At 40.3% G+C, this 27,459-nt stretch overlaps 1 protein-coding gene across 1 annotated transcript in view; it reads left to right on the plus strand.

The window, feature by feature from the left end:
- The window catches only part of ctnna1 (catenin (cadherin-associated protein), alpha 1), a 160,540-nt gene that overhangs the window by 93,466 nt on the left and 39,615 nt on the right, over nucleotides 1-27,459 (plus strand). The window contains exon 8 of the mRNA XM_043703889.2: nucleotides 16,384-16,464. Coding sequence (XP_043559824.1) covers nucleotides 16,384-16,464 — 81 coding nt within the window. The remainder of the gene's footprint in view (nucleotides 1-16,383; nucleotides 16,465-27,459) is intronic.

Raw genomic sequence — 27,459 nt, forward strand, 5'->3', positions numbered from 1 at the left:
ATCATAGAGATGTACAGCACGGTCCAACCTGTCCATGCCAATCAGATATCCCAACCCATTTTAGTCCCACCTGCCAGCACCCAGCCCATATCCCTCCAAACCCTTCCTATTCCTGTACAGTGGAAATTCGATTTTTCTGAACGTAATAAGCAAGCACTAATTCGTCTGAATAATCGATTTATTCGGAAAATCGATTTAAATGCCTTTCCTCTGGGGCTCGGAGATTTAAAGTTTACTCCCTATTCATGAGACTGCAGCAGCGCACAGCGTGTAAAACCCCGCCCCCAACCCGGTCCCACACTGCTCCCACACCCCAGCACAAAGTGCGGGAGCCACCCCGCCCCCAGAACAAAGTGCACGAGGCCCCGCCCCCAACCCGTTCCAACTACCTCCCCCAAGCACAAAGCATACGAGCTCCCGCCCCCAACACAGTCCCCCACCCCCGGCCTTTTCTGGGGCATCTGGACTGTACACCAACAACAAGACTGCTGCTGCCTTTGTGAGGTAAGTCTCCAAATAGCGCACAGGTGCGCGCACACATGCCCACAACCACAGCCCCACACGCAACTGCAAATGTTTGACCAGTTCCATGTTTGCCTTGTATAGGACAATGTTGGAGAAATTATTCCTGGGAAGCTGTTGGGGGAGGGCGGGGGAGGGTTTAGGTTATACCCCTCTGTAGAACTCCAGGGAAACTGGGGGGAGAGACAGAGGGCGGGAGGTCAGTCATTTGGAGATGGTGCCTGTTTAATCACTGTAAACAAAAAACACGATCACTGTTGGAGACATGTCTTTGATGTAATCTTTTCTATCGGGACCTCGAGATCTCCTTCGGATAATCCAATTTTCGGATAATTGGTATTCGGATAATCAAGGTTCCCCTGTACCCATCCAAATGCCTCTTAAATATTGCAATTGTACCAGCCTCTACCACATCCTCTGGCAGCTCATTCCATATACGTACCACCCTCTGCGTGAAAAAGTTGCCCCTCAGGTCTCTCTCATATCTTTTCCCTCTCAACCTAAACTTATGCCCTGTAGTTCTGGACACTCCAACCCCATGGAAAAGACTTTGCCTATTTACCCTATCAATATCCCTCATAATTTTGTAAACCTCTATAAAGTCACCCCTTAGCCTCCAATGCTTCAGGGAAAACAGCCCCAGCCTGTTCAGCCTCTCCCTATAGCTCAAATCCTCCAACCCTGGCAACATCCTTGTAAATCTTTTCAGAACCCTTTCAAGTTTCACAACATCTTTCCGATAGGATGGAGACCAGAATTGCACGCAATATTCCAGCAGTGGCCTAACCAATGTCCTGTACAGCCACAATAAGACCTCCCAACTCCAGTACTCAAATACTCTTGACCAATAAAGGAAAGCATACCAAATGCCACCTTCACTATCCTATTTACCTGCGACTCCACTTTCAAGGAGCTATGAACCTGCACTCCCAAGGGAGTCTTTGTTCTGCAACACTCCCTCGGACCTTACCATTAAGTGTATAAGTCCTGCTAAGGTTTGCTTTCCCAAAATGCAGCACTTCACATTTATCTGAATTAAACTCCATCTGCCACTTCTCAGCCCATTGGTCCATCTGGTCCAGATCCTGTTGTAATCTGAGGTAACCCTCTTCGCTGTCCTCTACACCTTCAATTTTGGTGTCATTTGCAAACATACTGACTGTACCTGTTATGCTCGCATCCAAATCATTTATGTAAATAACAAAAGGTAGAAGGCCCTTGTGACACTCCACTGGTCACAGGCCTCTAGTCTGTAAAACAACCCTCCACCACCACCCTCTGTCTTCTACCTTTTGAGCCAGTTCTATATCCAAATGGCTAGTTCTCCCTGTATTCCATGAGATCTAACCTTTCTAACCAGTCTCCCATGGAAACCTTGTCGAATGCTTTACTGAAGTCCGTATAGGTCACATCTACTAGGAAGAAAATTAACAAACAGGACCTAAAATGTATTTATCTTTTGGATAAGTTCCAATGCCACGTGCAAGTGAGTACAGAAATAAAATGATAAATGTATGGTTGGGAAATGGTTGTAACCGTGTGGTTTTAGATTCTTGGCACTGTCTCTGGATCTAGGAAAAGTGGCACCTTTACAAAGCAGACAGATTGCATTTGGAGAGCTGAGGTTGAGTTCCCTGAGTTCCCTGAGATGATTCTGGTAGTGCTGTTGGTGGGGATGCGTTAAATTGACTCCCAAAGCTAAGTAGGAGTTGAAAGGAATACTAGGAATAGCAAGAAACAAAAATTGCCTGGAGACAGAGGATAAGTGTAAAGAATAGTAAATGAGTGAGAAAAGAAAAGGTAATCCAGTGCAGGTGGCATGGCTCAGTGGTGAGTACTGCTGCCTCACAGCACCAGTTTTAATTCCACCCTGTGTGTGTGTATTTGAGTTTCCTCTGGGTGTTCGTGTCCTCCCACAGTCAACCCATGTGCTGGTTAGCTGTATTGGCCATGCTAAATTGCCCATAGTGTCCAGGGATGTGTAGGATGGGTGTTTGTCATGGGAAATGTAGGGTTACAACAATAGGGTAGAGTTGATGGGTCTAAGTGGGATGCTGTTCAGAGGGTTGGGTTGAATGGCCTGTTTCTACACTTTAGGGATTCTAGTCTATGAACAACTAACTGCAGAAGTGTTGGCTTCAATGGGGCAAGCATAGAGCTGGGCTAGATCAACTAGAACAAATGTTTGTCGGGAAGAACTGTTGACAGACAATGGGATAGATTCACAGAGGAGATGGTTAAGATACAGGTATTTTCCATCTAAAAAGAAAAGGGGGACAAACCAATGGGATGAAAAAGGAGATGCAAATTAAAGAAAATGTGTACTTGTGTTAGGTAGAAAGAAGCTTAAGGGGGAATTTTAAAAAGCATTTTAAAGTGAAGATGGATTATGAGAAAAGACTCATGGACAATGTAAAAAAAAAAAAAAATCCAAAAGTCATCCTTGGGCACGTGTAGAAACAGGAGGAATACAATTGATTATGAAGCAATGGGGTACTTGCATATGGAGGGAAGAATCGAAAAAATGAAAATAAGTGCAAGATTAGGCCATTCTGCCCTTCGAGCGATGATGGTGATAAATGAATACTTTGCATCTGTCTTTATTAAGGATGCACAAACCACCCAGGTCACACTAATAGAAGAGAAAGCTGTGTCACTGGAAAAGTACAGAATTATTTGGATAGGCTGGTAATACTTAAAATTGGCAAAGCACGGTGGGATGAACTGCATTCAAAGATGTTGAAGAACTGACAACCGGAAGCGGCAGATACAAATCACTGAAAATGCCAGAGGAAACATCACAGAAGCACTCGGACCCATCGTATCACTACCAGGGACACCATCACACAAACTGGCTAAAGAACTACAACAGAAACGAAACACTGATCAGCGGATCCAGACACTCTATACAGTCAACACAGGAATTCTTGGATATCATCAGAAATATATATATATATATATAGACAAGGAAGAAACTATGGTCTCATTCGATGTAACGGCACTGTTCACCTCTATCGACAAAACCCTAGCCAGAGAAACAATAGCCAACCTACTGAACGTAACAGATAACAAGACCGGGAGCCTATCAACAAAGACTGCATACTCCAACTACTGGACCTGTGCCTCACAACACACTTCACATTCAACAACCAAATGTATGAACAAATCAACGGCACACCCATCTCTGGACTCATAGCAGAAGCAGTAATGCAAAGATTAGAACAAACAGTCTTACTGCAAATTCAACCCAAACTCTCGGTCAGATATGTAGATGACACCTTTGTAATCATTCAAAACACAGAAATAGAGAACACACACCGGATCATCAACGCCACACTCTCAGGAATCAGATTCACTAGAGAGGAAGAAAAAGACAACCAACTCCCATTCCTAGACGTGATACAGAGAATACTGAATGGAGAATTCACCACAAAGGTATACAGGAAAGCCACACACACACACACACACACACACACACACACACAGACCAAGTCCTGAACTACGAAAGCAACCACCCCAACACACACAAGAAGTTGCATCAAGACACTATTCAAAAGGGTCACAACACACTGCAGTACACCAGAACTGCAAAAAGAGGAAAAAGAACACCTCTACAATGTATTCGCCAAAAACTGATAGCCCTGCAATTTCATCAACAGATGCCTAAGGGAAAGACAACGGAATGAGGACATGCCACAACCCAAAGGACTAGCCACACTACCATGCATCAAAAACATTTCTGAACTGACAGCCAGACTACTGCGACCACTAGGACTCCCAACAGCCACCCTCAGACAACAACTCACCAGGACGAAGGACCCGATACCCAATGTAGTGTACAAAATCCCATGCAAGGACTGCACAAAACACTACATAGGACAAACAAGAAAACCGCTAACGATCCGCATCCATGAACACCAACTAGCCACGAAACGACATGACCAACTATCCTTAGTAGCCACACACTCAGATGACAAGCAACATGAGTTTGACTGGGACAACACTACTATTATTGGACAAGCCAAACAGAGAACAGCCAGGGAATTCCTAGAGGCATGGCACTCCTCCACTGATTCAATCAAAAGCACATCGACCTGGACCCAATATACCGGCCACTGCTGCGGACAGCTGGAACTGACAACCGGAAGCGGCAGGAACACACCACTATAAATGCCAGAGGAAAGATCACAGAAGCGCTTCACAAGAGGCTCCCAAGCACTGAGGATGTCACCTAGACAGGGGACGAAACGTCTGCAACACACATTCCCAGCTCGGCGAACAGAACTACAACAATGTTGAAGAAACTGAGAATTACAAGAGCACATTGGCTATAATCTTTCAATCTTTCCTAGACTCCGAAAGCCCAGAGGACTGGGGAATTGCAGGCAGTATGCCCTCCTTCAACAAAATTGTAAGGAGCTAAAAATTACAGATCAGTCAATTTAACTTCAGAATTGAGGTTGCTTCTAGAATATTATTAGAGATCGAATTAGTAGTCATTTGGAAAAAGCAATTGTATAGAAAGAGCCAACATGGATTTATAAAGGACAGTAGTTTTTAATTTGCTAGGTTTTGTTTGAAATGGAATTGAAAGCATTGATGAGGGTAATGTCGATTATGGTGTACATGGAGTTTCAAAAGGCATTTGATATGAATCTTAAGAGAAATTTTATAGTTCATGGACTAAACAGGACAGTAGCCCTGTGTTACAGAATTGGATCAAACTCCAAAAGGACACAAACATTTTGGTGGAGTTAGCAACTAAGTGTAATGTGATTAGTTTATTTTGGTAGACCATTGTGAGTTAGAACAGTTAATGAAATGTCACAGCCTCCTGGGATTTTATTAATGGGATATAGAGTACAAAAGCCAGTATTTATACAAGGCAACTTGTCACACAACATCTAGAGTATACAAGCCTAAGCATAGGAAGGATATGAATTCATTGGAAATTGCAAAAGAGATTTACACAGTTAAAAGGATAAGGATCTTCAGTTATGAGGATAGATGGGAGATGTTGGGACTGTTCATTTACAAGAGAAGGTGGTTGGTTGGGGATCGTTAGAGATTCAGAGATGTGGATAGAATAGATGAGGAGAAACTGTTCTTGCCTGTAAGTGATTTGCATACATTAACTCTTCAATCGAGTGTTAAGGGTCAGAATTGTATTGCCTGGAAGCGATGGAAGCAGGTACAATTTGAGGTAACCAAGTGAAAGTTGATTGTTGTTTGAATATGAATAAATATACAAGGGTATGGGGAAAGCGCAGAAGAGTTCCAATGTTTAAACAGAGTGCCAGTGCAGATATCATGTGCAAAATGGCTTCCTTCTGTGGTCTTACAATCTAATTTTACTACAACATTTTTTACACACCAATGATCTGTCCCACAATTGCATTGCTGTTTAAATTCACAATCAATTTTAAGCACTTTTTAGGTTTACTTTTTATACCTTAACTTTGGATCTATTCCTTAATCTTTGAATCTTGTACCCATTAGATGATTTTTTTTCTTTCAAACTTTTATACCACTGCAAATGTTCATAATCAATTTGTTTTGTCACTCTATTCTTCCATCCTTCTCTTCAAAGATTAAATAAAGTTGCCAGGGAAACCAACCTCCCTCTTGTTCAGGAACCATCATCTTAATTCTCTTGTTTCTCTGTGTTAATTTTAAATGGGGTTTTGTATTATGAGGCACAAAATCAACCAAAGCCTTTCACCCTTCAGCAGAATTAAGTCTCAATTCTCAAATTTCTAATTGATTTTCACCTTTTGTCCTTAGAACTGGGGATAGTTTGTGACTTCACTTCATTGGGATGCTTTTTGATACCATTAAGCTGTGAACAATATGGGTATGACTGATTTGAAACTTCAGTCAACTTCACAAGTATCCAAAGATGAATATCATTGTAGGTTGGGCAAGATTCCTAAATTGCAATACTGATGGTTTTCTTCCTTTAATCTCCAGTCATCTGAGGCATCTTTCTGTCCTTTACCTTCCATCCATTTCAATGTAGGTATTTTTGCTGATTGACTAATGTTATGTTTTTGCTCAGAGAATCTGATATGAATGTAATTGGTGGTAGATTTTGAGTTCAAGCAAATGCGGAGCAATTTGAGTTGGAGTTTCATAAACTGCGATTTAAAGTTTGATTACAGTAAAATATTTCTGATCAAAATTGTAGAATTTCTAAATCTTAAATCTTGTTCAAGCCTAATTTGATGCTAAACGTTGGAGTATAGCATATTAAGTTTATTTCAAACTGTTTCTGGTCTTTGTTTGGAGTGGTGAGCTGATTTTTTTTTTAAACCTAGATGACTTAGGACCAAAGGAAAAGGTATTACCTTAAATTTAAGAATCTGTAGGTTTTCATATCATTTTCACTTATCAAAGTGAAAATAAACTGATTCATGTGGAAGCGAAAGCTGTTGTTTCAACAGCATAAATTCAGTTTAATGTTTGAATGAATATAATTTTACTTGCAAGTATTAACAACTAGTCATGTCTACTTTCTCTATGGAGAAAGTGAGGACTGCAGATGCTCGAGATCAGAGCTTAAAAATGTGTTGCTGGAAAAGCGCAGCAGGTCAGGCAGCATCAAAGGAACAGGAGAATCGACGTTTCGGGCATAAGCCCTTCTTCAGTAAAACTTTCTCTATCCAGACTTCACATACTAAAATTGTGCTTGGAAGGGACAAAAGAAGCTTTGTGTATTATTGCGCCTGGATAATCAATGTTGCAATGTTATTTTGCGTGTGCATCTGAGTTTGTCCAAGTCTTTGATTGATATGAGTGAGTACTTCATTGGTATAACCAGTATTTAGTGTGCATCCTTAACTGCCCTTGAGACACCAATACAGTCGTGTGCAGTTTTCTTGAACTCCATCCACATAGCTTTAGAATAGAATCACTACATTGTAAAAAGAAACTGTTTGGTCCATCAAGTCCACACTGACCTTCTGAAGAGCATTCCACCCTATCCTTGTAACCGTACATTGACAATGGTTAATCCACCTAACCTGCACATCTTTGGACTGTGGGAAGAATTGGAACAGCTGGCAGAAACCCATGCAGACACTGAGAATGTGTAAACATCCATGCAATCAGTCACCTGAGGCTGGACTCAAACTTGGATGAGGTAGCTGCACTAACCACTGAGCTACTGTACCACCTATGAGGAAGGAAGCTCCAGGATTTTGGCTTGGTGACTGTGAAAAAACAGTGATGCTGTTTAAAAATCAGGATGGTATCTGACTTGGATGGTAACTTGTAGGTGATGGAATTTCCATCGTTGATGTGGGTTGCAATTTTGGAAGGTGCTGTTTCAGGAACCTTGGAAGTTGCTGCAGTCCACCTCAAATCGTACACTTGACTGCTGTTGTGCATCGGTGATGGAATAAGTGAATGTTTTAAGATAGTGGTTAGGGTGGCTTGGAACTGTAATTCATCCATCCAAATAAGAAAATATTCCATTACATTCCTAATTTGTGCTGTAAATGACAGGCTTTAGAAGATCAGAACTATATTACTTGATGTAGAACTTTCAGCTTCTGACCTTATTTATCTGGGATATCATATTAACTTTCTGATTATTATTTTAAAAAAAAGGCTGCTTGTTGAGCTGCAGCCTCCTGGATGTGGTGGAACTGCATTGTATTAATCTATATTAAACAGCATTGACATAACCTGTATCTGTAGCGCACAGCTTCTGATTTTCAGGCTGCATGTAGTCCTGTGTTGTAGTTTCACCAGGTCAGTGCCTCATCTTTAGGTACAGCTGGTGCTGTTCCTCTCTTGTATGCTGCTGAGCTGGGGTTGATTCTCTTAGTAGTACTGGTAAAATGGGAAGTATTCTTCGCCAAGGTTAAAGATCGCCGTGGGATACAATTATGCTGCAGATGGCTCACAGCAGAGGTGTTACATCAGTTCTGAATCTATCTAACTCAGCTTGGTGATGATGCACCACAACACAATGGATGACATCTTCAGTTTGAAAATGTGATTACCTTGTAATTTTTGTCTCGACCAGCTTCAAAGTTCCAACCAGAAGGTACTGTCATTGCTCATTTACATTCTAGGAGTGGACTTTGCAGTCAGCTTGGGCATGAAGGGTATTGTCGACGAATCTGCCATTAAAGAATGGTTAACTCCAAACATTGCATTACCGTAGTGTTTCCATCCCTCTTCTCTCCTTTGACGAAAATGAAAAAGAGAGGAGACAACATTGCCAACCTTCCTCGCACAAAGAGTATTCCAGTGGGTAAAGGGAGTGCGAGCCTAAACTGTTTCTGTAATCTTGCTGATGAGTATCGGGTAAGTTTTGAGAATTTATCAGAGTAGGAAGCTTCAATTTAGTATTAAAGTTATTTAACATTGTCAGGATTAATTAACTGGAAAGGTTAAGAAATAGCTGGATAGCTCCAAATCGTAATCTGCTCCTCTTGCTTGATGTGGGAAGCCGGGCACATTTCCAGTGCCCAGGACCTGCAATGTGTGTGCAAGACGTGTCTCTAGCTGCAGCTCCTGAAAGCCCAAGTTTTGGAGTTGGAATGGTGTCTGGGGATGCTATAGAGTATTTGTGTGGCAGAGGGGTAGGGCAGTAATACAGAAATTGAGGGAGAGGTAGAAACCAAGGCAAACAAGAACAGTAAGGGAACCGCTGTTGAAAAGAGCAGCGAAGGTGATCTGAACCGAGGTAGATGAACTTTTGGTTAGTGCTTGGAACTATGACATTATTGTGATTAGAGACTTGGCTGAAAGAGGAATAGGACTGGCAGCTGAAGTGCAAGGATTTGATGTTTCGGGTGTGATAGAAGGGGACTAAAAAGGGGGAGTTGCATTACTGGTCAGAGTATCTCGTAGCCCTAGTGAGGGAGGATACTTCAGAAGACTCTTGCAACAAGGCAATATGGGCAGAACTCGAGAATAGAAAAAGTAAAATCACAATGCTGGGAGTATACCACAGGCCTCCAACAACCAGTGGGAGTTAGAGGACAGAACATGTAGATAAACTTTTGAATTAAGTCAAAACAGCAGGATTATTGTGGTATGTGATTTTAGCTTCCCCTATATTGACTGCTGGAGTGGAGTGCCACAAGGATCGGTGCTGGGTCCTCTACTTTTTTGTAATTTGGATGCGAGCATAAGCAGTACAGTTAGGAAGTAGATGACACCAAAATTGGAGGTGTAGTGGACAGCGAAGAGGGTTACCTCAGTTTACAACAGGATCTTGACCAATTGGGCCAATGGGCTGAGAAGTGGCAGATGGAGGTTAATTCAGATAAATGCGAGGTGCTGCATTTTGGGAAAGCAAATCTTAGCAGAACTTATACACTTAATGGTAAGGTCCTAGGAAGTGTTGCTGATCAAAGAGACCTTGGAGTGCAGGTTCATAGCTCCTTGAAAGTGGAGTCGCAGGGAGATAGGATAATGAAGAAGGCTTTTAGTATGCTTTCTTTTATTGGTCAGAATATTGAGTACAGGAGTTGGGAGGTCATGTTGCGGCTGTACAGGACATTGTTTAGGCCACTGTTGGAATATTGCATGCAATTCTGGTCTCCTTCCTATTGGAAAGATATTGTGAAACTTGAAAGGGTTCAGAAAAGAATTACAAGGATGTTGCCAGGGTTGGAAGTTTGAGCTATAGGGAGAGGCTGAACAGGCTGGGGCTGTTTTCCCTGGAGCGTTGGAGGCTGAGGGGTGACCTTATTGAGGTTTACAAAATTATGAGAGGCATGGATAGAATAAGTAGGCAAAGTCGGGTGCTGGCAGGTGGGACTAGATTGGGTTGGGATATCTGGTCAGCATGGATGGGCTTACCGAAGGGTCTGTTTCCATGCTGTACATCTCTATGACTGGGATTCACTTATTGCTATGGGGCAGAATTTTTTAAGACCGTATGTAAGCAGTCTAACCGGGGGAGGAATTATACTTGACATTGTTTTGGGAAATGAACTCATCTAGGTAAATGAAGTTTCAGTGGAGGACCATTTCAGGAGTAGTGACCATAGTACCATGGGTTTTAAGATACTCGTGGATAAGGATAATGGCAGTCCTTGGATGAAGGTGTCAAGTGGAGGTAAGGCAAACTACAACAATATTAGGCAGGAACTGGAGAATGTTTATTGGAGGCAGCTGTTTGAGGGTAAATCTAGATTGGATATGTGGGAGTATTTCAAACTGCAATTGATAAGAGTTCAGGAGTGGCACATTCCTATGAGAATGTAGGATAGGTATGGCAAATTTCATGAACCTTCGATGTTACGAATTTAATCAGAATGAGGAATCATACGTAAGGTATAGATGGTGGAACTGATGAAGCTCTTGAAATATATAAGGAAAGTAGGAAAGAACTTAAACAAGGAATCAGAAGGGGTAAAGGGATCATGAAAAGTCATTACCAAAGAGGATTAAGGAGAATGCCAAGGTGTTTTATACTTATATAAAAAGCAAGAGGGTAGGCAGGGAAAGGGTTGGTCCACAAAGGGTTGGCCCACTTGAGGATAAAGGAGGGAATTTGTGTGGAACCAGAAAAAGTAAGTGAAGTCCTAAATGAATACTTTGTCAGTATTCACCAAAGAGAAGTGATTGGTGGAGGATGATATGAGGGAAGGGATTGTCATGTTTCTGAGCCAAATTGTATTAAAAAGAAAGATGTTGTACGTGTTAAAAAGTGGTAAGATATACCTTTGCATCCTCGATGACCAAAGGTGAGGTCCCAGAGGCCTGGAGCATAGCCAATGTTGTCCCACTGTGTAAGAGGAGTAGCAGGGACAATCCCAGAAATGATAGGCCTGAGAGTCTCACATCAGTGATAGGGAAATTATTGGAAAAGATTCTCAGACTAGGGCCTGTTCCTGTGCTGTTGTGTTCTTTGTATTGTTACTTCTACCAGATTCATCTAAGACCGGTAGTTTGGAAGAAAAAGCTGAGTAGGTTTTTCCCTCTTTCTTTTCCCTCAGTCATCATGATCTTTGGTATTATTGAATCACGCCTGCTAATAGGACATTTAAGGCCCCTGACTGGACTATGTACTGTGCTCTCGCTATCCTCAGTTCGTCTTCCAAATTGAGCTCAACATGGAGCTGCTGATGTGGGAAAGTGGGAGGTCATAGTGGGAGTTTTCTTGTTTATATCAGGCCTGAAGTCATTTGACTCCAGCCCACCAAATCTTTTCATCTGGATTCTTTATCTCTAACCCAGATCAGTCAAAACATTGCCCACTCACGTTTACAGTTTTCTGGCTAAACGTCTGAGACAGCAGCTTTTGCAATCAAAGCTATCCAGTTAAGCAGTCCGTGCAGTCACCAGTGGATTAGTTTGGCTCCAACTACCAATAATCCCCACTATTACCCTCTACTTAGATTAGTAGCTGTTGTAGTCTATGGTCCAAATTCCTCAAAACCACTTCAGTATCTGAGCAAAGCTAAGTGTATAAGGTATATAAAGGGATACAGTGATAGGTGGGTCAGAGATACAGGTGGACAAGTGGGAGCTTAAAGTAGGCTTAAGGCTATGCAACAGTTAGGTCAGATTTTTGGTATCCATGTCAACTTTTTACAAAAGCAGCTTGACAAGACCAGGAAGTGCGGACCATTCTTGATAGCTCTGAAGTTTTTATCTTCAGATGTTACTTGATTCCTTTCTGAAAGCTATGAATGAATCTGCCTCTGCCACCCCCTCAGTGCATTCTGGATCCTAACCACATCTTGCATGAAAAAGTTTTTTCCATTGTCACATTACTACTTTAACCAATCACTGTAAATCTGTGTCTCAAGATTCTGCACACTTCCACCTGTTAAAACAGTTTTTCTTGATCTGTGCTGTCTTAATTCCCTCTGGACTGGCTGAGGAAACTAGGGGTGACCTATGAAAAAGAAGCTGAGATATTGACCCTTGGACCTGCTGTTCTTCGTGGGCCAAGTGATAGGAATGGTCTCATTTATGTTGTACCTTCACTTATGTAAAGACCATATCTCTTCACTTTTTTGTGTTCTTGACTCTAGACTGAAATTGTAAATGGGCATTAAAGAAAAATACAAGAATCATGTAAGGAATGTTTGGTAGTTCGGTTTTAAAAAGTACAGTGATTATTCTAAATACTGTTTACGCTATTGTTTATCCAGCTAGTAGGGAAAGTTTAATTGCATGTAAACTGGTAGCAAGCGGTGTATACGAATTGAGATCTAGCCAGCAGCAGGTAGTTGATTTGGTCTGTTAGAGTGGTGATCAGTTGTCAATGTCAGCTAGAAAGATTTTTTCAGGACGTACGTGATTGCTTTCCAAGTGGCTGGGTGTGAATTGTACAGCCAGAAGCCAGACTTCCGGATGGGGGAGTGTTGTCCTTTTGCTTTTTTTAAAAAAAAACTAATGCCTGAAGCCACTTTATTTTCTTTCTGCTCGAAGCAATGTCGTTTTATCAGTTGCTGTACTCTTCCTTTTAAGGAAGCCAAAAATTCCTGGAGTAAAGAAGGATCAACAAATAGTAAGTCCGATAGAATCAAAAGGGGACTCTTTGGACAGGGAATCATTGAATTATTTTTCCAGCATTTCCCTCCACCCATAACACCAATTTTACTTGTGTCTGTGTCTATTTGTATTTGTTTTGAAGTGTGTGTTTCTAAGGGATTAGAGTTTTAACCAATAGATTTATAGGTCAGTGGTTCATAATTATTTATGTGCAGCTAAATTCTATTTTTATTTGTTACAATTAGTCATTCTGGAGTATAGAAACGTTTTTCAACCTGGGCCTAAAAAGGCAGGTAAATTGGGGAATTTTGTATACTACTGCAAAATCTTTAACTTTTGTGACAATCTCAGGTGGATTTTCAGTGTGCTACCCTACTCAGAAAGTTTGGTTTTGTTTCAGTTTGAGGTTCATCAGATGTTTATTTCCCATCTGTTGTTTGTTCTTTTGCATGTGATTTAAAATTTGGCAATAATTTGGCTGCTGAACAGTTGATTTCAAAGATTTGTAAAATGTCTCTTCTAATTCTCATTTATTTGAGCAGTTCACTCTGACTTAAATTTATGAATCTAGATTTTTCATTAATATAGCCATAACAGGTGTAAGCGCATCCTTGTATGCAAAATATTGGTTTGCTGTTTCAGTTGGTGTGATTTGGTCTCCCCCAGGCTATTTTATCAGCTTTACTTGTCACAAATGCCAGACTGTTGTTTTTCTTGGTTAAAAGTCATCTGTCTTGTTGACGCTCCAAATATTAAAAATATCCGATCTCTGCTTTTAAACTTAAAATGATGGCATCATGACAATTAGTTATATTTTGGTGTTTTGCAAGCCATGCACTTGAGGTGGCATCTTATCAATTATCAATATTGTAACTTCACCTCTGATTTCAGACTACGGATGTATTGAATTTTATATCTGGAACTGACAGGTTTTCAGAATCTGCTAATGTATATCATGAGAGACACCTAACCCTTAAATTCCTACTTTGAATATAAGTATTATTCAGAGATTACCCTGTGGATGCAAACTCTCAATTGAAAAACTATCATAAGTCAGATATTTTGACAGCCAAATTGTTCTTTTGTCTACCATGTTGACTATATTACATTGTTCAGCATCTCATTCTGTGCAATTGCAAAGTCACCAGTTAGTTAGACTAACAGTCATTAATATTCCTTAAGGAAATTTTCAAGGAAAACAAATGCACATTATTTGCAAAAGAGAACAGGATGTCCTTGTTGAGAAATTAGACATACAATTATTCTTTGGTCAGGGCTGTATTCCTGCTTGCTCCTCCCTTTTTTTTTAGTGTTTTTCGCTGTTAATGATGTAAAAGCTGATATGTTTTGATACTACTGCCACTAGGAGGAGCACAAGAATGGCCCAGAAAACTTTGCACAAGACTTTTTACTTCCTGCTTCAGGGCAGAAACAATTTATTAAAGGCATATTTGTATAATTTGGAAATTGTTGGTAAAATTGCAGTTCACTTTTACATGTCACAAATAAAATGCTTGCTCATAACATCGTCTAACTTGTTAAGTTTGTGACTTAAATGAAATGTTCATTTTCCTCTGGTAAAACTGTGTGCAGTACTACGTTTGCATTGAATAAAACATGATAAAATTATTTTAAATATACATATGAGAGAGCCATATACAATTTCATATGTTCCATTTCATTTTGTTGAGCGCACTGCAACTTTTGACACATTTGAATCTGAAACAACTGATGCTATAAACCATTAATGATTTTGACTCTGATTTTAATCAAACGTGTTCCAAATCCACATGCTTTATAATATTTTTGCCTCATTCTTTGGTAGCTATTTTGATCTGCTGGTGAATAAATAAAATACCCAAGATTAAGAATGTAAATTAAGGTATAAAAATTAAATTTCCAACCATGCAACACTCTTTCTTAAAGGATTGAATACCAGTAGAGGCAGCATTAGTGCATGGAGTTGTAGTGGTGTTTGGAATAGCAGAGTGCCACTTCATTTGATTTTTGTTTTTGTTGACATTCCCCCAAATCCTCTATCTGTCTTGGATATTCCAGTTTCTGCTTTTAGTGTTTAGTGCTTTTAGATATTTCAAAAGTCTTAAAGACAAATATTATACTGATGCAAATAGTCATAGTCTTACCAGACTATAGGGCTGCTCTCTTTAGAGAGAGACAGCTCATGGTGATCATTACACATCCAGCAAGGAGGGAGGTTGAGAAGGAGAATTTCTCTTGGTAACCTCAGTTGATGTGAGAATTGAACTCAGCTATTGGCATAACTCTGCATTACAAACCAGCTGTTCAAGCTAAGCCAATCCATGGCATAAATATTACCCTTTAAGACTGTTATTATTTTCTTAAGTGATGCTTCGATTTAGACTGCCTTATGCTGGAAGATCTTTTTCTCATGTTTTTAACTGCTTGAATGACGCTTGTAGATAACTGCTGGCAGAGCTATTTATGCACGACAGCATTTTTTAAAGGACTTTATAATTACCTGGTTTATAGTTCCCATGGCTGATATGTGATCACATTCAGAACAAACAAATTTAAAAACTACATTTTGTGTTTACTTTTAAAGTTGTGAAGTTGATCGTTTCATGTTTGGGTAAACCATGCAATACAAAATGAATAATATGTTTACACTCTTAATGAGTTAGTTACCTTTTTAAATACATTGCAGAGTTATTTTTCCCTGCAAAGTCATGAATGGAACAGGTTCTGTGACAGACCGATAACTTTACTGATCATATATAGTGGTAATAATGAATATTGTCCACAAAGTATTCAGTCAAAGGGTGGGGGTAGTTGTGTGTACAATAAGTTTAATTCAAGAAAATTTGCTTTCTCGATAAATTACTGTTAACTAGCACCTACAAAGGTTTTTAAATTAAACATAAGGTAGAAACGAAAAGTGGGCAAGAGGAAATCAATGCTTGAGAGACTGCTTTAGAAAGGGGATACTGAAACTACTTTCAGACTTTTTTTCAGTTATTGAAATCTGAAATAACAAAGGATTAGAATTGGGGTTGAATTTGATTGTGTTTTATTGAAATTTGTCGCTGGGAAAAGACTGAATTTGCTGTGCAATGCTTTTGATTTTAATTGGTCATTTATGATTTTAAAGGCTGTTAAAGTGTAACTTCAGAACAATGTTATCTTGAATATATGCCCAATGCTAACAATAGAACATGTATGTGGAACCAATTATAGTTTGTGATCTGAAATAAATACTTGCATTTTAAATTAAGAAGTACTGAACTGTTCCAGTTAACTACTTAGTTTAATTTCCTGATTGTGTGCACATATCTACCCTCATTCACATGCATCCTCTGTTTCAGTGTAGTGTCGCAATATGTATAATATTAAATCTTTTTTTTCTCCCAGGCTGGTCGAAAAGAAAGGGGCGATGCACTCAATGCTGCGATTGACAAAATGACTAAAAAGACAAGGGACTTGCGCAGACAGGTATGCTAAATTATTGAAAGAACAGGTATAAAGAAACATTTCTTTTTAACTGTTACTTTTTAGATAATTTTGAATTTAAAACCGTCATGGAAGTGATGAGTTTATAATTGTACACAAAACCATTTTAAGGACAGTGTTAACCAAATACTTAGGTATTCAGCAATTTAAACCTTGTGTGGAATTTGGAAATATATTGACAGGAACTTAAACTTCCATGGGGCCAATCTTGATCCTCTGACTAACAAAAGCATTCCACACACCTTCTGAAACCACATCCTGCATCAGCCCATGAAAATCGGAAGTTCCAAGATGCACAGTGGGTCCTGGTGCACTTTGTGTTAATGCTTAGAATAGAAACAGATTAAAATAGACTAAACAAAATTGAAGTTTGTCTTTGCATAGATGGGCTATAAAACTATGAAGGCTTCTATCTTGGTGACTGTATCAAAAGTAACCATAGTTGAAAGGACAGTACTTAACCTACTTTTAAACTAATAGTTATTTAAGACTACCTTGATTTTTGGATTTATACTGTATATTGTATTTTTAACCTGTAATATAGGATGTCCAGGGTTGAAAATGGTCTGTGCAGCAAAGATGTCACACCTGTTGACTTGTCTTCTAAAATCGCTGCTTGTGCTAAAAACTAAAACAAGTCAATGTGGCAATCACTATGTTTGCTGTCTGCTAAAAATGAAACCCTCCATCTTATATAGTGTGGCAAGAGTACCACTCAAATATGCATTCAGAAAGTAGATTGTGTCTAGAAAATGGTCAGCTATTTAAATTCATACTTAACATGACATAATCTGGAGTTGGAGCAATTCTAATTTGGACAGTCTTTAAGAAAATATGTAATTCCATGCATAGGTCAGACTGATCATTATGAATTTTTCATTCTGTATGATCTTTTAATATAGAGAATTGATTAGAAGCCAAGTTTATCTAAAGCTAAAATATGTTTTTAAAAATTTTAAAGTAATAGCAGTTAATCCATATTACAGAGGAGGAAGTGCTGGATGTGTTGAAACGCATAAAGGTGGGAAAAATCCCCAAGACCTGATCAGAACTCTTTGGGAAGCTAGGAAAGTGATTGCTGGGTGCCTTGCTGAGATATTTGTTTCATCAATAGTCACAGGTGAGGTGCCAGAAGACTGGAGGTTGGTTAACGTGATAATATGATTTAAGAAAGGTGGTAAGGACAAGCCAGGGAATTATAGACCAGTGAGCCTGACGTCAGTGGTGGGCAAATTGTTGTTGTGTAAATCCTGTCCCTCACGATTCCCTGTATTTGGAAAGGCAAGGACTGATTAGAGATAGTCAACATGGCTTTGTGCGTGGGAAATCATGTCTCTCGAACTTGATTGAGTTTTTTGAAGAAGTAACAAAAAGGACTGAGGGCAGAGCGGTGGACACGATCTAGGCGGACTTCAGTAAGGCGTTCTACAAGGTTCCTCATGGGAAACTGGTAAGCAAGGTTAGATCTCGTGGAATACAGGGCGAACTAGCCATTTGGATACAGAACTAGCTCGAAGGTAAAAGACAGGATGGTGGTGGTGGAGGGTTGTTTTTCAGAATGGAGTCCAGAACTAGAAGACATAGGTATAGGATGAGAGGGGAAAGATATAAAAGGGACCTAAGGGGCAACATTTTCACGCAGAGGATGGTATGTGTATGGAATGAGCTGCCAGAGGAAGTGGTGGAGGCTAGTACATTTAAAAGGCATCTGGATAGGTATATGAATAGGAAGGGTTTAAAGGATATGGGCCACATGCTGGCAAATGGAACGAGATTAAGTTGGGATATCTGGTCGGTATGGACGAGTTGGACTGAAGGGTCTGTTTCTGTGCTGTACATCTGACTGTAAGTTCAGATGCTTGCACAGTTTTTGTTTGAGATACATTTGACTACAACTGGAATTTGTTATTGGCTCATTAGAATGACTTCCACCTCTGCATGAGGAGTTGCATTTAAAGCCCATACCCAAGACTTGAACATAGAAACTTAGCTGATATTCCAGTACAGTACTGAAATGTGCCACACTGGCAAAGATGCTATTTATCTGATAAGGTATTAAACCAAGGAGTGTTCCACTTACTAAGGTGGAAATTAAAGGTCCTCCTGCATGATTCAAAGAAGTACAAAGGATTTTTAGGCTCACTGGCTAAAATTTATACCTCAATCAATGTCACAGAAAAACCTATCTGGTTATTATGCTGATGTGTGAGAGTTTAATGTGTGGAAATTGAATGCAGCATGTTCCACATTACAGCAGTGACTTTAGTTCAAACAGAAACCTCATTGCCTATAAAGCACATTGGGATATCCTGAGGCCATGAAAGCTGTTATATTTATTCAAGTCTTGTCTGTCTTTCCAGCTTGTTGTTCAGTACCAAAAGGTTGTTAAATTATAGAATAATATACTTAAATTGATTAAAGTATAATCCAAATAATTAAAATATTGAATTGAGAACCCAATTCAACTGTTCCATAAATGGTAATGAATTAATGATTAATTACTTGCAAAATCACCTGTTTCAAACGAGAGTGGTTTTATTCTAGAAATAAAATTAATAATTATTATGATTGGAAAGAAAATGTTCAAAATAAGGTGTGGTCCAGACTGAGGAGATGAATGTCCTCTGCTTATTATAAAGGTTCTATGAGAAATTAATTTGCAAAGTCTCAATTGACTCTTTAATGGGTATGAGTTATTAGTGCAAAATTGCCTTTAATTTAGCAGTAAATTTGTAACCTAGTGTAAAATGGTGACATAAGGCTACTTGTTGCTATAATGACTAATCTCCTAAGATTGCTTGTGAGGGTGTTCCACTTGGACTTGTAACTCTCCTACCTCATGCTCTGTCAACTTTTATTATCCACTTGAACATCTGTCCCTTCTGCTGCCGCTCCCTCCTCTTATTTGGACACTCTTGCAATCCCACTATCTCTTTTAAAAGATTCCATGAAAAAGCTGAATAAATTTGGTGGAGCTCAAGTCTGACTGTGCTGCACCTATTCTATTACCATTAACAAGGGCGTTAGTCCCACTACCCTGGCTGATATTTATTCCTCAACCAGCAAGTAAAAAAGTTTAGTTATTTAGTTATCACATTTGCCAGTCATGAATGTTTGTGTGCACAAATTGCCTATTGAATTTTCTACATCACAGCAGTGACTACATTTTAAAATACTTCATTGCTGTAAAATACTTTGAACATGACATAATTGCACACCTTTGTGAATCGAATTTAATGGTCACTATTTCCCAAATGTTGTCGTGGCATCACGTTCCTTATTTCTTCAGTTAAAGGAACCAAATGTAGCATTGCATCTTACCTTGTTAGATGTGTAGTACACTGATAAAGCAATACTAACCAAAACCTTGTGGTTTTCTAATCTGGTTCACACAAACTCTGCCACTGTTTATGAAAATGCTTCTTGATTTGACGAAGTCTGCTTTGGTATCTTGGACTTAGTTTTTTTTTAAAGTTTCAATGTCTTATTTGTCTTGCTGCTAATAAGAAGCTCCTTTTCATTGGAGAATAATGCCAGAAACAATGAACTTCAGTTACTTTAAAGGATTAGAGAAGGTCAGAGTTTTCTATTTTGAGAGGAGAATGTTAAGAGAGATTGAAGAAGTCTTCAAGATTTTGGGTCTGGACAGTGTTGATAGAGAAACTGTTCATATTGGTGGAAGTATTGAGAACCAAAGGACATGGATTTGAGGTATTTAGAATAAGAAGCAGTGGCAGCATCTAAGAATGTATCCATATCTTTCTTGAATATATTCAGTGACTTGGCCTCCACAGACTTCTGTAGTAGGACATCCCGCAGGTTCACTACTGATTAGATTAGATTAGATTAGATTACATTACAGTGTGGAAACAGGCCCTTCGGCCCAACAAGTCCACACCGACCCGCCGAAGCGCAACCCACCCATTCCCCTACATTTGCCCCTTACCTAACACTACGGGCAATTTTGCATGGCCAATTCACCTGACCTGCACATCTTTGGATTGTGGGAGGAAACCGGAGCACCCGGAGGAAACCCACGCAGACACGGGGAGAACGTGCAAACTCCACAGAGTCAGTCGCCTGAGGCGGGAAATGAACCCGGGTCTCTGGCGCTGCGAGGCAGCAGTGCTAACCACTGTGCCACCGTGCCGCCCATAAACTCTGTAGAGTAAAGAAAGTTTTCCTCATATGGACCAAAATGGACCATGTTACCTGAAATTGTCCACTGGTTCTAGGGCTCTCCAATCAGGAATAGCATTCTCTCTGGACCAAGTCTGACCAGCTCAGGTAGAATGTTATATGTTACAATTGGACCCCACCACCACCATCCCATTTTTGTAAACTCCAATGAATTGGGGTAGGTTCAGGTTGCTTTCTTTAAAACAGAGAAGGCTGACTGGGAGGGGGAATCCATTTTTGAAGTGCATTAAATCCATGGACACGATGAATGATGAATGTTAAAGTGTCAACAATAAAGGGGGCATAATTTTAAGGTGAATTGTAGGAGGCTTTGAGATTTAAGAGTGAACATTTTCACTCTGCGAAACAGATCTACAGAACAAGGCCCTATGGCCCATCCTGTCTGTGCCAGTTAATAACAACTACCTATTCTAATCTATTTCGAGCACTTAGCCCATTGCCTTATATATCTCAGCATTGCAAGAGTACATCTAAATACTTAAATGTTATGAACGTTTCTGCCTCTACTACCCTTACAGACAGTGAGTTCCAGATTCCTACCATCCTCTGGGTGAAAAACATATTCTTTATATTCCATCTAAACCACCTGACACTTCCCTAAACCTGTGCGCCATGGTTATTGATCCCTCCATCAAGGGTAAACGTGTTTACTGTCTACCCTACTTATGTCCTTTATACATTATGCATTTCAGACGCAATGTTGGACTGCGGCTCTTTCTCTTCTTTTCCTCCCTTTTTAAACAATGGGGTTACGTTTGCCACCGTCTGTTGTACAGTAGGTGTCCTCATCACCTTTCATCGTTTAAAATTTATCTTGAATTTTATTGATTCTCCTGTCCACAGTCAAGAAGTCTCTGCTTGGGTCAGTGATAAGATGTGGTTCTTTATGTTGGAGGCATCCTGTTAGTTCATATGTCTAGGGAATGTGGGTTCCTAACTAGCTGTATTAATTTTAGCTTATACCGAAAATGTATTTTTTAAAAAAAATATTTTAGCTTTGTGACCCTTTTATGAAAGGAAACATCATTTGTGGCCCTTGAAATTCCATCTCTCAAAAAACTGTTGTGACCGCCTGAATGTGGGACAGTACGTGACAGTTTGTTTGAGTGGACTGCCTGCCAGCACCACTCTGATCTAAACTGTGGTTTCCAGCATCTGCAGTCCTCACTTTTGCCGAGTTCGTTTTAACCTTACTGCGAATCCTCTTGCAAGGATGCCTACCTTGAAGTTGTCCTCCTCTCTCCACAAGAATCTGTGAGTCTCTCGCTCTTGCTCTACTGCCCCCAGGTCCACTCTGGAGGCTTCATGCCCCTATTCCTGATGAAGGGCTTTTGCCCAAAACATCGATTTTCCTGCTCCTCGGATGCTACCTGACCTGCTGTGCTTTTCCAGCACCACTCTGATCTAAACCCTATGCCTGACAGTTTAGCTGTCCACATGACATTTAGCTCATGTCTGCGACAGTTGCACCTTGGTTCTGCAGACAACGTGCAGCAGTATACACTTAGAATTGACTAGGACGGCAGTTGTGGTACAGCATGTTCAGGCTGTTCATGATGTTTCCCTGTGTTTGTAGATAAGATTCAAATGGTTTTCACTTTTTGTCTGCTGTTGATAAAGCCTGTCCAGGTGACATCCAGGTGTTTTCATAGAATCCCTACAGTGCGGAAATGGGCCATTTGGCCTAGCAAGTCCCACCGACCTTCCAAAGAGTAACCCTACCAGACTCATTCCCCTACCCTGTTACTCTACATTTACCCCTGACTGATACACCTAACCTACACATCCCTGAACACTATGGGCAATTTAGCATGCCCAATTTGCCAAACCTGCACATCTTTGGGTTGTGGCAGGAAACCCACGCAGACCACTGGGAGAATGTGCAAACTCCACGCAGGCAGTCACTCCAACGCTCCAGGCAAAACAGCCCCAGACTGTTCAACCTCTCTCTATAGCTCAAATTCTCCAACCCTGGCAACATCCTTGCAAATCTTTTCTGAACCCTTTCAAGTTTCACAACATCTTTCCGATAGGAAGGAGACCAGAATTGCACACACTATTCCAACAGTGGCCTAACCAATGTCCTGTACAGCCGCAACATGACCTCCCAACTCCTGAACTCAATACTCTGATCAATAAAGGAAAGCATACCAAACGCCGCCTTCACTAACCTATCTACCTGCGACTCCACTTTCAAGGAGCTATGAAAGTGCACTCCAAGGTCTCTTTGTTCAGCAACACTCCTGAGGACCTTACCATAAAGTGTATAAGTCCTGCTAAGATTTGCTTTCCCAAAATGCAGCACCTCACATTTATCTGAATTAAACTCACTTTTCAGCCATTGGCCCATCTGGTCCAGATCCTTTTGTAATCTGAGCTAACCCTCTTCGCTGTCTACTACACCTCCAATTTTGGTGTCATCTGCAAACTTACTAATTGTACCTCTTATGCTCGCATCCAAATCATTTATGTCAATGACAAAAAGTAGAGGACCCAGCACCGATTCTTGTGGCAGTCCACCGGTCACAGTCCTCCAGTCTGAAAAACAACCCTCCACCACCACCCTCTGTCTTCTACCTTTTGAACCAGTTCTGTATCCAAATGGCTAGTTCTCCCTGTATTCCGGGTGATCTAACCTTGCTAACTAGTCTCCCATGGGGAACCTTGTCGAATGCCTTACTGAAGTCCATATAGACCACATTTACCACTCTCATCAATCCTCTTTGTTACTTCCTCAAAAAACTCAATTAAATTTGTGAGGCATGATTTCCCACACACAAAACTATGTTGACTATCCCGAATCAGTCCTTGCCTTTCCAAATACATGTGCATCCCATCCCTCAGAATTCCCTCCAGCAACTTGCCCACTACCGACGTCAAGCTCACTGATCTATAGTTCCCTGGCTTGTCCTTACTACCCTCCTTAAACAGTGGCATCAAGTTAGCCATCCTCCAGTCTTCCAGCACCTCACTTGTGACTATCGATGATACAAATATCTCAGCAAGAGGCCCAGCAATCACTCCTCTAGCTTCCCACAGAGTTCTAGGGTACACCTGATCAGGCCCTGGCGATTTATCCACTTTTATGTGGGAAATAAGGCAGGGCAGGTGACTGAGGTGTCAGTGGGGGAGCACTTTAGGGCCAGCGACCATAATTCTATTAGATTTAAAATAATTATGGAAAAGGATAGACCAGTTCTAAATTGGAGAAAGGCCAATTTTGACAGTATTAGGCAAGAACTTTCGAAAACTGACTGGGGCAGGTAAAAGAGCGGCTGGAAAATCTGAAGCCTTCAGAAATGAGGTAACAAGAATCCAGAGAAAGTATATTCCTGTTAGGGTGAAAGGAAAGACTGGTAGGTATAGGGAATGCTAGATGACTAAAGAAATTGATTTCGAGATGCCAGTGTTGGACTGGGGTGTGCAAAGTTAAAAATCACGCAACACAATTAAACCTTTTGGACTATAACCTGGTGTTGTGTAATTTTTAACTGAAGAAATTGAGGGTTTGGTTAAGAAAAAGAAGGAAGCATATGTAAGGTATAGACAGGATAGATCGAGCGAATCCTTAGAGTATAAAGGAAATAGGAGTATATTTAAGAGGGAAATCAGGAGGGCAAAAAGGGGACAAGTTTAATAACTTGCCACCAAATTATGTCTTTCCAATCTTAAAAAGTATGAGAGGATCAAATTTGGATTTTAAGTACCTTTCAGAACTCGAGTTGTAAGGACAATCTTGTACATTCTGTATTTTTATTGTATTCTAAAATGAGGTAAGAAAAACTGTTTTAAAAACTAAGGATTGCCGAAACATTATTGCAGTTTTGAAAGCAAGTAACATGATACTGTTTACGCGGCTGCTCGTTCAAACAAAAGGACGTGTCTTGCAGATGAGCTGGAGCCCAAGGCTCTGTACAAATGGAGATTTAGTCAGCAGTAGATTGTTCTGTGGACTAGTGACCAATTATCTATGACAAAGGCATTCTGCTTGCCAGCATGTTATTGGTTCCCTGGTAGCTGAACAGCTTGGGGCTGTGAAGAAGATGGAGAGAATCCATCAAATCTATGCAAACTTAGAAACCGTCGCTGTTCTCTGCTGTTGAAACCATCTTAAGCCTGAAGTAAACTAGTTTATTTTTTACTTAAAGGCTGTAAGCTGTGACTTTTAGTAATTCAGAGGCCTTCATGTATGTGAACTAGTAACCCAATAAGTCCTGCAAACAGATGTAAACACCCAGAGAAGAAAAGTAGAGAAGCAGCATTCTGTTGGCATAAGAATCATCTCAACAAACCTTGTGAAAAGCAACCACTGAACTACATTCCCAGTCTTTCCCTCTGCCCACTGCACCCATGTTTCTTTTTCTAGTTTGTTTGTGTCAGTATGTATGTGTCCAAGGAGGCACTTATCAGGGAGTTAGTTTTAATTAGTAATGTTGTCCACTGAATAATCCCAGATGGAGGATGGGAAAAAATGCGGCTGTAAGAGTTCATTTTTTGAAGTATTTTCACTGTCAGATCTGATTTCCTTGAATTCTAGGAGAAATGTATGTCCAGGGAGGTTATTTAGGTGGAATTGAAGTTTTTTAAAAAAAAAGGGATGAACACCTTGTTGGGGTTATCCTGTAGAGACACCACCACTACCCCATTCGTCAGTGGGAAGTTGAGATACAAATTTGTAGGGAGATCTCCATTATCTGTAAGAATAATAGGGTGGTACTGCCAGCAGATTTTACCTTTCCAAACATCGACTGGGATTGCCATAGTGTTAAGGCCTTTGAAATTGAATTCTTTCACCTACATTTTAATTCACAAGTAACCATTTATTTATGTCACTCCAACAGTGATTAACACAGAACACTAACAAACTGAACAATTCCTCTCTAACTACCTATTCCTGAATAAAATAAGATTCTGTTGGTATGCTGTTTCAATATCACAAGTTCCACTTCTATAAATCCAGGTAATAAGAACAATAAATTAAAACTTAGTCTCTCAAAGTTCACATAGAATGTGTCTTCCAAAATGCTCCTCATCGAAAGGGGGGGACAAGAGAGGAGGGGAGTGGGGTTTTTGACAAGGGATAGTGTTATGGCTGTACTGAGGATATTCCTGGGAATACATCCAGGGAAGTTATCTGGATGGACCGGAGAAATGAAGTGATGAACACCTTATTGCGTTTATATTATAGAAACCCCTAATAGTCAGTGGGAAATTTTGAGAAACAAATTTGTAAGAAGATTTATCTGTAAGAGTAGTAGGGTGGTTATGGTAAGGGATTTTAACTTTCCAAACATAGCAGTGTTAAGAGTTTAGATGAAGAGGAATTGTGTGTGTGCAAGAAAATTTTCTGATTCAGTATGTGGATAGACTGACAGTGCAAAACCTGACCTACTCTTGGGAAATAAGACAGGGCAGGCGACTGAGGTGTCCATCAATGAAGGTAGAGGAGTGGACATAATCTATATGGACTTCAGTAAGGCATTTCAACTAGTTTCCTCCTGTATACAGGTTAGCAAGGTTAGATCAGAGCAATTCGGTTACAGAGCCGACTTGAAGGTAGAAGGCAGAGGGTGATGGTGGGTTGCTTTTCAGACTGGAAGACTGTGGCCAGCAGTGTGCCACAAGGATTGTTCCTGGATCCACTGCTTTTTGTCATTTGTATAAAATGATTTGGATGTGAATATAGGAGGTATGGTTAGTAAGTTTGCAAATAACGCCAAAATTGGAGGTGTAGTGGACAGTGAAGAAGGTTACCTCAGTAGAATAGGACCTTAATCAAATGGCCCAGTGGGCTGTGGAGTGGCAAATGGAGTTCATTTTAGATAAATGTGAGGTGCTGCATTTTGGAAAGGTGAAATTAGGGCAGGACATATACACAAGGCCCTGGGGAGTGTTGCTGAACAGAGACCTTGGAATGCAGGTTCGTCGTTCCTTGAAATTGGAATTTCCAAGATAGGTAGGGTAGGAGAAGGCTGTTGATATGTTTGCCTTTATTGGGCAGTGCATTGAATACAGGAGTTGGGAAGTCATGTTGCAACTGTACAGGACATTGGTTAGGCCACTATTGGAATACTGCATTTAATTCTGGTCTCTGCTATAGGACGGATGTCATGAAACATGAAAGGATTCAGAAAAGATTTACAATGAAGTTGCTAAGGTTGGAGGATTTGATCTGTAAGAGGAGGCTGAATAGACTGGGGCTGTTTTCCTTGGAGCATCGGAGGCTGAGGGGTGACATTAGAGGTTTATAAAATCACGAGGGGCAAAGATACCATAAATTGCCAAGGTCTTTTCCCCAGGGTAGGGGAGTCCAAAACTAAAGGGCATAGGTTTAAGGTGAGAGAAGGATCTAAAAGGGACCTAAGGGGTAACTACTTCACACAGAGGGTGGTGCGTGCATTTGAAGTCAGCTGTCAAGGAAGTGGTGGAGACTTGTACAATTACAACACTTAAAAGGCACCTGGATAACTATATGAATAGGAAAGGTCCAGAGGGATCTAGCCCAAATGTAGGCAAATCAGACTAGAGTAATTTAGGCTATCCAGTCGGCATTGACAAGTTTGTCCAAAGGTTCTGTTTCCCTGCTGTTCATCTCTTTGACTCTGAGTAACGCTTGTATTACGGAAACTTAGTGCTTTGTGTCAACCTAAATCTGAATGTTGACTGTATTAGGGAAATCTGCATGTTCTTAATTTTTTTTTATCGGTGATGATTTTGTGAATAGCGGGGTTTGATTTCCAGCATGCTATCCCAATGAGGCATAACAAAACAAATAAG

The sequence above is a fragment of the Chiloscyllium plagiosum genome, unplaced genomic scaffold (assembly GCF_037043375.1).
Source record: "Chiloscyllium plagiosum isolate Xiang-an unplaced genomic scaffold, Cpla_swu_hap1 HiC_scaffold_16, whole genome shotgun sequence".
Taxonomy (NCBI): Eukaryota; Metazoa; Chordata; class Chondrichthyes; order Orectolobiformes; family Hemiscylliidae; genus Chiloscyllium; species Chiloscyllium plagiosum.